Source organism: Eumetopias jubatus, unplaced genomic scaffold (genome assembly GCF_037043125.1).
Source record: "Eumetopias jubatus isolate StellerSeaLion01/CBP00866 unplaced genomic scaffold, mEumJub1_p1.0 scaffold_5, whole genome shotgun sequence".
In the NCBI taxonomy this organism is placed as follows: domain Eukaryota; kingdom Metazoa; phylum Chordata; class Mammalia; order Carnivora; family Otariidae; genus Eumetopias; species Eumetopias jubatus.
This window is the reverse complement of record NW_028274811.1, coordinates 92,207,248-92,220,006: the sequence shown is the minus strand read 5'-3', so window position 1 is coordinate 92,220,006 and position 12,759 is coordinate 92,207,248. Positions and strand designations below refer to the sequence as shown.

Below are 12,759 nucleotides of genomic sequence, written 5' to 3'. Positions count from 1 at the left end.
AGCGTCTGCCTTCGGCTCAGGTCATGATCCCAGGGTCCTAGGATCAAGTCCAGAGGTGGGCTCCTTGCTCATCAGGGAGCCTGCTTCTACCTCTGCCTGCCACTCCCCCAGCTTGTCTCTCTCTCTCTCTCTGTCAAATAAATAAATAAAATCTTTAAAACAAAACAAAACAAAAAAAACCAAAACAGATGAGGCACTAGCCAGGAAAATATCTGGGAGAATGTCATTCCAAGCAAAGAGAACAGCCAATGTAAGGGGCCTGAGGCAGAAGTATGTACCAGATTTGTGTGACAAACAGTAAGGAAGCCAGAGAGGCCTGGAGTACAATGTTGAGGAAGAATTTTAGGATTTCATTATATATTCTGCATACTCATGTTTTGTTGGCTACATGCTTGCAAATATCTAATGTAGACAATCTTTTCCTTTAAGTTTATGCTTTTTGGTGTCATATTTAAGTAACCTTTTCCTATCATAAGGTCATAAAATATTTTCCTGTATTTTCTTCTAAATGTTATATAGGTTTGCTTTTCACATTAACCCTGATTTAATTTTTGTTAATGGTGTGAGGTAGGGGTCTAATTTCATTTGTTTTTTTGTCTCATGGAGCAGCATTTAAAGGAAAGTCCACCCTTTACTTAATAATCTTCAAAAATAACTGTGCTATGAATCATGTATGTACAGATCTGATTCTAGGGGCCCTGTTCTGTTCCATTAGTTCATTTGTCTGCCCTTGTGCCAATACCACACTGAGTTAACTACCATAGCTTTAAAAGCCCTGTTATAGGGAGAGATCCTCCCTACCTTGTTTTCCTTATTGAAGAATATCTTGGCTTTTCTTTACAATTCCATGTGAGTTTTCTAATCAGCTTCTAATCATCAAGGTACACTATACACATATGCACTGCTAGCATTTTGATTGGGATTACACTGAATCTGTATATACTTAGGGAACTTTTAAACCGTCATTTCTTTTTTTTTTTTCTTCCAGATTTTATTGATTATTTGTCAGAGAGAGAGAGAGAGAGAGAGAGAGAATGAGCACAAGCAGGGGGAGCGACAGGCAGAGCAGACAGAGGGAGAAGCAGTCTCCCGGCTGAGCAAGGAACCCAATGTGGGACTTGATCCCAGGACCCTGGGATCATGACCTGAACCGAAGGCGGACACTTAACTGACTGAGCCACCCAGGCGTCCCTAAACTGTCATTTCTTTATTTATATGTTTTAAACTTCGAATCTTTCCAGGTGGTTCTTGAGATGTTTAGCTAGGTGGCTAGGAAATCTGGATCATGGAAATAAGTCAAATAACCACCAGTGAGGACAAATATGGTGATAACTGAGCATCATATTTGACTGGAGTTCGAGAAAAGGGAGAACTATTCTTTTTAATTTGTAAGGAGAGAGCTAAACTAAGGTCATCAGCAAGATATGTTTCCTATTGTTGCAACTGCACAAGAATTTATGAAGGGCCACAGAAGAACAGTAATGAATGGTAACTGTTGCATTCATTGAAAATGAGAACTTCTTTCTATATAGCAGCTTTTATAAAAGACCTCCTCTAAAAAGTTGAGGACAGAGGAAACCAGTTTGGGATGGATGGGGTGGAGTTAATGCAAGTCAATGCTGTAATTGAGATTTCTGTAAGCTGGAGTTTGGGTGGGGTGGGGATGTTTGGTGTTAGAACTCAGCTTGGCTACTCCCTAACTATTGGGACAGGACAACTCACAAAACCTTTTAAAGCCTCACTTTCTTCATCTGTAAAATGGAGCCCATGAGGATCAATTAGTTGTGGGGCTTTGATGGCCTCACACAGACAGAGGGCTGGTGGAAAGCCTGGCACACTTTAAACCCCTATTGAGGCTGGTTTCCCCTGACTCCCCTTCCTGTGGGACCTCAAGGTGGAGCTTAGAATCCGGACAGAAGAGATGGACTGTTTCTGAATAGTCCCCCCAAATTTCTCTTCTCTCCTATTGCCGTACCGGCAAGCAATGGGATGTGTAACCCACAGGGATGGCTCTGTGGTCTTCGCCCAGACAGGTGTGTCCCAGAGTACCTCTCCCAGCCTCTACCCCCTCGGTTTTACCTCTTTCTGCCCTCCTCCCTGCTCCCAGGATCCCCAAGACTCCTTGGCTTGTGCTGTAGCCACTGGATCACAGCAAACACACAGAGACCCTGAAATGGAAGAGCAGGGCCTAGAGAGAGGAAATCTGACTCCACTTTCTCCCAGGCCCTCAAGAGCCAGAGCCTGAAGGGTCTGGGGCCTCTGTGAGTTTCGTTTCTGCAACTTGCCAGATGATGAGAATCACCTGGTTATACATGCGGTTTTCTAGCCACCCCTGTCCCTGGGAGTCCAATTCAAGGGAGACGGGGCAGACAAGGATTTGCGTTTGTCCCAGCCTCCAGCAGTGTGTGCCTTTAGGTAAGTTGGAGAACTGCTGAGAATGGTTCAAAGCCAGGGCTCTACAAGCATCATCTGATTCAAGTACAGCCTTCCCGGTCCACACTGCCAGAGTGGCCTTAGTTAGGCAACGCCCTTAACCTCTTTGGGTTTCAATTTCCTCCTTGGGAACCAACAGAATGAGATTTGCAGGTTTAGCACTTAGCCCTAGGCCTGGCACAAAGCAAGCACGAACAGATGTTAGGCAATAATCTGTGTTGTTATCCTGTGCAGCTGTGAGTTGGGACAGGGTAGGGAACCTGTAGTGGCTCTGGGTGACCAGCCTGTGAGGGGCGCTCATTTTCCACCCTGTGCTGCAGTAAGGGCTCCTGAGATGCAGCAGAGTGGGGTGGGGGTGGGGCCAAATTGGCCCCCTGAAATCCCAGCCGCTATGCCTCCCCCACTGTGAGATCTTGGGTGGGTCACATCTCTCTGTGCCCGTTTCCTTTTCTGCCCAAAGGGAAGAATAATTGTGCCTATCTCATAGGCTTGTCATGCTTGGCACATAAAAGCCTTCAAAGAATTGTTAGCTAATATTGTTACTGTACTCTTTAATCAATTGACAAACACTTTTTGGTGCCTACTCTTTGAACTGGGGATGGGATGGCACTGGGCACTCAGGCTTCAGAGCCAGCCTGCCCAGGTTTTTAACCAAGCTCTGGCACTGATCAGCTGTGAGACCTTGGGGAGTTACTCCTCTTTTTTGTTTTGTTTTGTTTTTTTTAATTTTATTTTTTTATTTTTAAGATTTTTATTTATTTGAGAGATAGTGAGATTGAGAGAGCTCACAGAGGGAGAGGGAGAAGCAGAGTCACCACTGAGCAAGGAGCCTGATGTGGGGCTCCATCCCAGGACCCTGAGATCATGACCTGAGTGGAAGGCAGACGCTTAACTGACTGAGCCATCTAGGTGCCCCTACTCCTCTTTTTTGAACCTAAGATTGAGTCTTCATCTATTTCCTCAGTAGAACTCAGAGGTGTGAAAGAGGATTAGATGGGTTCACTTTGTAAAGAGCTCAGGACAGTGCCTGACATGCGGTAAGCTCCTGTGGTGATAACTAAATGAAATCCAAGCCATAGGCTCCCTTTTCCAGGAGCCCAGTGTAAGGAGCAAGTAGGAAGACCTGGGGACTGTGCCTCCCACACAGGGGCATGGGCCGGAGAACCGGAGACCCGGAGTACCAGAGGACTCTAGGGGCTCGGCTCAGGAAGGGCATGCTTTCCAGGGAGCAGGGCAGAGTTCCTGGCTGCTGTAAAGTTCGCGGGTCTGCTGCGAGCCCTAAGGGTTCTGTGTGTTCTTTTAAACACAGGTATTGGGGCGCCTGGGTGGCTCAGTCATTAAGCGTTTGCTTTCCACTGGGGTCATGATCCCAGGGTCCTGGGATCGAGCCCCACATCGGGCTCCCTGCTCAGCGGGAAGCCTGCTTCTCCTTCTCCCACTCCCCCTGCTTGTGTTCCCTCTCGCTGTGTCTCTCTGTCAAATAAATAAAGTCTTTAAAAATAAAATAAAATAAACACAGGTATTGAGGGACGCCTGGGTGGCTCATTTGGTTAAGTGACTGCCTTCGGCTCAGGTCATGATCTCCGGGTTCTGGGATTAAGTCCGCATTGGGTTCGCTGCTCTGCGGGGAGCCTGCTTCTCCCTCTGCCTGCCGCTCCCCCTGCCTGTACTCTGGAGCTCTCTCTCTCTGGCAAACAAATAAATATAAATCTTTAAAAAAAATAAACACAGGTATTGAGATACACAACATAGCCTTGATTTAAGGGGTATCTATACAAAATAAGAAGATGAGAGCTATTCTGATTTGGCAAAAGCTTTATCTGCTGGCTGGGAATAACGCAAGGAGGCGAGAGGACATCCGGGCCAGTGCAGGGGCTGACCGGGAGGGACGAGGTGTTCTGGTCTCTCTTTCGCAGGACAGGGGATTGAGGGGGGGACACCCAGACGGGGGTCTCCCCTCCGTCAGCCTGCGCAGGGTGGCGCCGCGCTGTGGGAACCACTCCACCCCAGCCTGGGAAGCCAGCTTTTTTTCTATTTAATATCATGGTGTATCGCTCATTGTTTTTTAACCACGGTGTCCTTGTTTGATTTTTTTTTTTTAATTAAATATAACTAGTACCCTACGTGCTCCCCCTGGCGTTCCGGGAATGCGGGGCCAGCCTGTGTCACCCCAATTTCTGCGCTCTTTGACACCTCAGAGGCGGCCCACACTTGTCATCTATTTCTTACTTTTCTGTGCTGTTTGAATTTTCTCACTGCGCCCATCCTTTATGTAATAATTGAAAAACAAACACTACCGATTTAACTTGGGAAGGGATCGCTGTGTAAACGCGGGCGTTGTTAGTTTAGGGTACTTCTGACCCTGCCGTCCTCTGCCCCCTGGCTCCCGGATCTGACACCCCCCGCCAGGGAGAGCAGTCCATGCAGTGAGCCTTCCCAAAGCTCCACGCACCAGTTTGCCCCATAATGAGCCTGAATATGAAGCCTGACACCCTCACCCTACTGGTGAGAGAGAGGGGTAGGCTCTGTGCCATGGCCAGAAGTAGGGTCCCGCTGCATCTTTCGGAGTGCAAGGCAACGTGGAAGGCTTTCGCTTCTTCAACATGCCACCTGCTCTGCCCTTCGGTAATGCCTGATGGGTTTCCCAGCTCCATGCTAGGGGAATGTATGACCTTGACCATTACCTCCGGTTCTCAGTTTCATGGTTTGCAAATTAAGATGGATTAGAGAACTCCTATAAAGCATTTAGCCTGGAGTCCCCGCAGTTGGTGAGCCCGATGCCAGCCAGCCATTGTTATCCATTTGTGAGAGACATTGGGGTCACTCAGCTGGTCCCTCAAGGGACATGACAGAGAGAGAGTCATCATAGAAAAGTCCTGGGGTGGGGCGGTCAGCAGGCTGCCTCAGTCAGTAGAGCATGCGGCTCTTGATCTCCCTCTGTGAGTTCAAGCCCCACGCTGGGGACAGAGTTTACTTAAAATAAATAATTAATTTTAAAAAAAGAAATAAAACCTCGCGGTATGTTAAGTGAAAGAAATACTTTCTCTAATGTTACCGTAGATGTGTATAAGATGGAAAAGGCCAACGGAAGTGCAGGACCCCAGGAGCCTGTGGGCTAATACACTGTTCTGATTAACAGCGCAGAAGGTGGGTGAGCTCCAGATAGAAGGATTTCCGCGGGTGCATGAGTTAGGCTGCCTGCAGGCCAGGGATGCATGGTAAGAGAACGCCTTCTGGTTTCAGAGCTTGTCTGATGGCCTGGTGGAGCCGCAACGTGCCCCTCTGTGAGAGGGGACCAAGGCGCGAATAATCAAGAGGGATAGGGAGCGCTGAGCGCGCTGGAGGTAAAAGCTGGAAGCAGGGTCATAAGCCCTGCTTCCAGAACACGGAATGCTGAGACTGAACTGAACACATCCTCCCCGGGGCGCTCACCAGCTGGGCTTGGACCTTGCAGCAGAGGGAATAAGTCCTGGGGCCCAGAGTCAAGCCCTGAGCTCAGCCCTTTTCCTCTCCTTCCTGGAGCCTCGTGCATAACCCTGCGATGGTTGATTGCATGCTCCCGGTGGCGTCTAGCTCAGCACCTTGCTAGGCTCTGGCAAGCGGTGGAACCTCCTGGCATCTTCCCCTCTTCCACCGGCGATGTGGCGAGCCTGGGGGCAGCACTTACCCAAAGAGATGACCAGACAGGCACTGGCAGATCTGCATGGGCCCCCGGTGTGGTGGCAGGAGGGCTCCTGGTTGCACCAGGCCTGGCTTGACGACTCTTCCTGGCTATTAGGGCGCTTTAAGTCTCGTTTGGTCTCTGAACGCCACAATCAATGTTTTGGCTATGACCAGGAGCTCTAGGGCAAATGGCTTAAGCCCCACGAGGCCAGCCCAGCGCTTGCTAGGGAAAATCTCAAAAAAACCTGTATTCCACGGGAACTCAAAGCTCCCACTCCTTCCTGCTTTCATCCCTTTTAAAGAAGCGCAGTTAGTTCCTCCCGGCCCTGGACGCTGTGCATAGAGGAGTCAGAGGTCAGGTCGGAGCCCCTGTGGACTGGTGGGACCTGGGCTCAGAGGAAGATATTCTTGTTATCCTCATTTACAGACTGGGGTGTGCAGTGAGCAAGTCTCACAGCAAGCAGGTTTCTAGCTTTATTTCCTCGAGCCTATTTTCTCATCTGTAAAGCCTGAACAGTTGCATTCGTTGATCAAGACTATGGCAAAATTCGTTAAATGCGGAGAGGAGAGGACAGCCATCAGGTTTGGGTGGGAGGTTCCCTGACCATGTGAATTCTTATGGCCCAGCCACAGCTGGAGGGGCAGCCGGCAAGCCGCCTCTCTGTGGAGCCCACAGCTGGTGAGGCTGGGGCCACAGGACCCCAGGCTCTCTTCCTGGCTGGGCCGGGGAATTGCGGGAAGCTTGATAAGAGCTTTGGTTCTATCTAGGTTTTTCCATCTGTAAAATGGAGTAAAATGTTCTTTTAAGCAGGATGAATTCTGGTGTGTTCCAATTACAGAGGACCCAGGTCCCTTTGCTCCCCATGTAATGCCCAGCACCTCAACTGTGCCTGACATGGGCTAGGGTTCAAGGAAGCAAGACTGGGGAGCTCTAGGCAAGTGCCCTCTGTCTGTGAAGTGAGACCTCTGTTCTACCACTCCCCACTGCTCAGGGACAGGCCATCAAACCTCTCCAGGCTTCAGTCTGCTAAACTTTAAAACAGGACCTCTTTTTAGGGAGTTATTGAATATTACGAGAGACAATGCCAGGCAGTATCTAACAAAGGACCCAGGACGAGTTTATTATTATCATCAATTTGCTCAGTGAATGCCGGTACCTGCAACTCAAGATCAGCTGGGCAGCCCAGCTCTGCTTTCTAAAATGCAGTTTCTGAAGCGCGGCAAGCTGAAAGAAGACACATGCGGGATCAGCGCACTCTCTTTAATGAGAAGGGGATTCCCATTTCTTACAGCAACAGGTAAAAACATAAATACGGGTGGGTGGGCGGCGGCAAGGCAGCAAGGGCCCGGGCGCCGGGCCCAGGCTCGAAGAAAGGTGCACCCGGGCTCCCAGTCCCAACGGCCCATGTTCAGCCGGTTGGGGATGCCCGTGGGCGTTTGGAGGGCACTCTGGGGGCGACGGCTAAGGCACCAGGCTGCGGGATCAATCGCCGCAAGCTCTGTAAACGCGGCCACAAACTCTCCCGCGCTTGGGGACAAAGGCGCCGGGGACGGAAAAAGCTCCGAGGCCCCTGCGGGAGTGAATGTATAATCCAAGGGACGTGGAGACACGTCAGGGGTCCTCCCTCCCCCGAGACTCAGTGTCCCTCTCTAGAGCTGGGATCGGTCGGGGCGCCCCAGGTAGGGCCCTTCCCTACCAGGCTCGGATACCGTGCAGCGTGGACACTCCTGAGTTGCCCTGCGGGATCCCGGGGCTCTGCACCGCGTTCAAGTCCCCGACGCCAAAGTTCACGAAGTTGTTGTTGGTGGCGGCCGTAGCCGACTGCGCCGGGGGCGGCCCGGCTGGGTAAGCAGCGGCGCAGCTGTAGCCAGGATTGCAGGCCGCGCTGCCGTAACCCGGGTAGGCGGGGTAGGCGTTATAGCCATAGGCGTTGAGGCCCACACCGTACGCTGGCGCGTAGGGCGCCGAGTCCCCTAGGCAGGGCTTGCCGTCGCGCACAAGCACTGGCACCGCGATCCTGCGGGCCGGCGGCGGCGGCGGCGGGGGCAGCCCCACCAGCTCCAGAGTCTGGTCCTGCCGCTGCCGCTTGCACTTGTAGCGCCGGTTCTGGAACCAGATCTTGACCTGCGTGGAGGTGAGCTTCAGCACGCTGGCCAGCTGGTCGCGCTCGGGCGCTGACAGGTACCGCTGCTGCTTGAAGCGCCGCTCCAGCTCGTAGACCTGCGCCTGCGAGAAGAGCACGCGCGGCTTCCTCCGCCGTCGCGCCCGGGGTCGCTCCGCGCCGTCTGCCTCCGGCTTCTCCAGCTCCACCGCCTTCTGCAGTGAGCACAGCTCTGCGGGAAAACAGAGGGGCAGAGGGACGCTCGGTCAGGTCAGAGCGGCCCGATCCGCGGAGCGCCTGCCGGGGAATTAGCCCTAGTGGGTGTCACCCCGTGCTGCCTGGAGCGCCCAGCTGGGCTGCGGCTCGCTCTGCCCAGTGCACTGGGCGCCACGGACAGCTCGGTTTCCGACCTACAGCCAGTTAGCATTTGTTGAATGCTTACTCTATGCCAAGCATGGCTCTAGGCACTGGAGAACATAACACAAGAGAGGTCCGTGCCCTCGGGGAGTTCACATTCTGGTGAGGGTGATGGACAGTGACTTAAGATTTCAGGCTGCAAAGAAAATAAAACCGGATGATGCCCTGGGGTGAATTCGATTAGGGCTACAGCGGTTAGAGAATATTGATGAAGGGAGACCAAGACCTCACTCCAGGATCAGTCACACTGTCTGAAAATTATGGAACCCCGAAGAAACAGAAGGGGAAAACGTGTTGGTTTGCTGATCGAAGACTCCCGCGCAGCCGCCACAGGGTTTGTCCAGCGCCCAAGAAGCCGCGGGTGGGCAGGCAGCCTCGGATCTTGCCCTGCCCACCTTCCTCGAGTTGGATTCGAATTGGCAGCGGTCAGTTGAATTGACCCGCCGGCAGCTGTCCCCGGGCCTTCCCTCTGCTCCTAGACAAACCTTTCTAGGCTAGAAAGATCCCTTCTCGGTTCACCGCGGACCTTCGCCCAGCGCACCCTGCCACCTCGGATTCGCGCGGACCCAGCTTTGGGACAAGGTCTTCCCAACGTGCCCCTTTCTGCGGCCCCGCCCGCCTCTCCCCTCTCCCGAACCGCGGCTGGCTTGTGCGGCGATCCCGCCACCTTCCGAGGTCCTCTCCTCCATTGCCTCGCGCCTTGAGTCCCGCAGCATTTTCTAACTTTTTCCAGAAGAGAACCCCTCGACCCCGGTAGCGTCGGGACGCTGTGCCGGAACAATAAAGCTGCTAATCAGATTCCCGAGAGTTCGCAGTATCTCATTTTTAAATCAAGGCCTTTGTGCCCAAAGATTCCACTGTCCTGGCACAAAGGAGAAAAAGCTCCAGAAACCCGGGTTACGGGTAGGATATAGAAGGTCCTGGGCCCTTCTCCAGTCGTGAGCAAAAGTCTATCTGGTGTGCAGCATTTTAACTTTCTGTTTAGCTGTTTTTGGCAGAGCCTGAAAAAGACCCTTAAATCCAAAAGAGATTTTTAAAAACCCCAAAACCCTGATATAGAGAATATCTCGTTCTCTATTCTACCACAAACCGATCGCGAACTTCGTTGAGGAAGTCTGCTGCCTCCTGGGGCTTTGTTAGGCCAATATATATATATATATATATGTATGTATATATATATATATACATATATATATATATAATCTCTTGTTTTCTGATCATCTCAATCCAGCATTTCCTCTAAATCTCCGATTGGACGTGGGGCTCAGGGGCCCTGGCGACGACCTCGCTTCTCACACTCGGAGACCCCTGCGTTCGGCCCTCCGCCCAGGCACTCGCGTCTCCTCCACCCAGGCCAGGATTTCTTGGCGGCGGCTTGGGACACAAAAGCGACCCCAGGAGGGAGAAGGGGCTTGTGTTTCCTCCTCACCTTTCTTATCAGCTCGAGGGTCCTTGGCGGGGTCGGGGTCGCCATAGGCACGCGGATAGAAGGCGGGGGCGCCTGGGAAGGCAGGAGCACACTTGGCGGGCGAGGGCGCGGGGCCCAGCTCGGCGCGGAGCTCCGGGAGGGCGGGCGCAGCGGCCTCGGGCCCCGCGTAGGCCTCGGGCTTGAAGGCGGCCAGCATGCAGGAGGCGGGCGCCAGCGTGGACTCCAGGCGCGCCGAGAGCTCCCCGGCAGCCAGGCTGCGCTGCTGCTGCTCCAGGTTCAGGATGTCTTTGACCGAGAACGGCGTGGGCGTGAGCGCAGGGCTGGGGAACATGGTGGTAGCGCGCGCCTCACAGCGCCAGGTGGGCGGCAGAGAGCAGCGCTGCCCACGGCCTTTGGCAGGCTCCCTGCATGGTGCCCGCCGCCCGCCCGCGCACCCGCCTTCCAGCTCGGGTTGTGGCCAGGCGGCAGGTAGTGCGGAGCACAAGGGGCAGCAGAGGCGGGACCAGGCCAGAGGAGGGGGACTCAGCCAGCCATTGGGCCAGGGGCCCCGATGACAGGAGCGATGAGCAGTTTCGTGTCACCTAATATAGTCATAGGGCTCAAAAAAAAAAAAAAAAATCCTGTTCAGCTTTTTTAAAGGGACCGCGAGGCATTTGGAAGACTCTCCTATTGCTCCTGCAGCCTGACATTTCTCCATAGTACTAGCCTGAAAACCCCACTGAAGCACATACCCGGGAAAGGACCTGATTCTTCTCCAAATCTGGCCTCTGGGCTAAACTGGGTGGATCTGGGATTTGAAGAAATGTTGTTCAGCACCTAAAGCAGAGTGGGAGAGTGAAAGATTGGTGGGGGTGCTGGGGGAGGGGAGTCATTTCCAGGAGTCTTATTAAAGTCTTTTTTATGCAAGGAAGAGTGTATAAGAAGAGCAGCATAGGGGAGAAGCTTTGCTTTGGGGTGATGACGGGCGGGGGGAGATTCTGGACAATTTGGGGGTTCTGTTTGGCTTGACTTACAGGGCCAGTCATGCCCCAGTAGTCCCCCTTTCCTCAGCAGCCCAGGCCCTGGGGGCAAGGTGGATGTTATGGGGTGGTGGATGGCCACCTTCTATAATAGTAGTGCAAGTTATACACACATGCACACATGCACACACGCACACACAACTCCAGGGAGCATCAGTCACTATCAACCTCCTCTCAAAGAAATGACCCTCCCCTTAGGAATAAAACAAATCCAAAATCCCACCCGGTAAGCTCAGCTTCCTAGAAGAGATCTTCTAAGGCATCCTAGCTTCCAGCCACCTAGTTTCTCCTTTTCTGAAACCCACCATTCGTGCCTCTCACTTGCCCCTGCCCTTTTGCCTAGTAGCAAGGCCTTCAGGCCTCTGCGGCCCAAGGACCCCTAGCCAGGCCCAGGTTTAGCTCTCAGGAAGCTGGGGCTCCTGGGAGCCCAGCCTGGCCAGGATTTCTCAGAGGTCTCAGGGCAGGCTCCCAGCAGGGAACCCAGCAGTGGTGGTTGGTCCAGGCGCTCCAGGGAAGGGCAGGGCAGATTGGGTGTTAATTTTTAGCCCCAGCGTTGGTAAAGTGGGGACTCTCCTATCAGACAAATCTGCCAATATTTCAGGAGCGCAAGCTAAGGGCCAGATCCTGTGCCCGTCCACCTCACCCCTCTGGATCCCTTGGGAGATCTGATAAAAGTTTGGGCCATCCCCTCTCCCCCAGAACACTGCAGAGAGGCACTTTATTTTGTGTAGTTTCAGGATCCAGGCAGGCAGAATGGCCCCCCGGTTAAGGTCGCCGCCTTACTTTATCTCTGGGGTTGGCAAGGTTTGTGAGGGGAAAAGCCTCGCTTTTCACAAACCACGACCCAGGTTTGTGCCGGGAAGGCGCGGGCGGGGCGCGGGGACTTGCTAAGAATGGAGACTTGGAGGGCTCGGCTCTTAGTGGAGGACAAGTTGGGGACTAGGGAAGAAGTGCTTGGAATAGAAGAAAGGCGTGTAGGGACAAAGCCAAGCCAAGGCCATAGCTCAGAACCCGAGACTGTAATTTGCGCTCAAAGCGCTGAGGAAACGCACAAAGCAGAGGGACAAGGTGGTGTCTGTCCTGAACATGGACCTTTGGGTGCTCAAGCGGGACCGCGAGCCGTCCGGCAGCGCCGCAGGGAACGGTGCCATCGGAGTAAGCACAGGCCTAACACTAGGACCTTTACAGCCCCTCATCAAACCCACACCTCCAGGACCTGTGGCCTCCGGGCTAGGGCGATGGAGAGTGGACCACCGCGCGGCTCTCCCAGAGGCTCGAAGCACTCGGACCCCGACTGCCGGGAGCCAGGCACCAGTACCAGGCCCGGGCCTTCGCGGCGGAATCTCGCTTAGGATTTTCCAGCCAGGGTCCACGCGCGGTTCTGGAATTGTTAGCCGGGTCTGCGGAGAGATGCCTTTTTCAAATGTATGTGTATGTGTGGCCGGGGTCGGGGCGGGGGTGGAGCTCTCAAGCCCCCGGAACCCTCCTCATTCACCCACCTCCTAACCCCCCAACTCGGGTTCTCCCGCGACGGACCTGCAGATCAGTAGCCTCTCTTCCGCCTGTCCTCGCCACGCTTTTGGACAATGTTAGTTATTGCCCTCAACTAACCTAGCTTGGGGGCCTAGCTCGCCTTTGAAGATTTTTTTGGGGGGGGGAAGTGGGAAAGGATGCCTATCGCCTAGGCGGTGACGTC

General features: G+C 53.4%; 1 protein-coding gene across 1 annotated transcript; it reads right to left on the bottom strand.

Annotated features, from left to right (window-relative positions):
- Positions 1-7,789: 7,789 nt before the first annotated feature.
- On the bottom strand, positions 7,790-10,375 carry NKX2-5 (NK2 homeobox 5). Its single transcript, XM_028102830.2, has 2 exons — positions 10,045-10,375; positions 7,790-8,430 (listed from the first exon to the last, which is right to left on the bottom strand). The coding sequence occupies exons 1-2, from the start codon at positions 10,373-10,375 to the stop codon at positions 7,790-7,792; spliced, it is 972 nt and encodes a 323-aa protein (XP_027958631.1).
- Between the last annotated feature and the right edge of the window lie 2,384 nt (positions 10,376-12,759).

What these genes read in the sequence shown, in the direction of transcription:
- NKX2-5 (XM_028102830.2), bottom strand. Translation starts at nt 10,375, where the DNA reads ATGTTCCCCAGCCCTGCGCTCACGCCCACGCCGTTCTCGGTCAAAGAC. An exon ending in CCCTCGAGCTGATAAGAAAG is followed by an intron (nt 8,431 to 10,044) that starts GTGAGGAGGAAA and finishes GTTTTCCCGCAG; the next exon opens with AGCTGTGCTCACTGCAGAAG.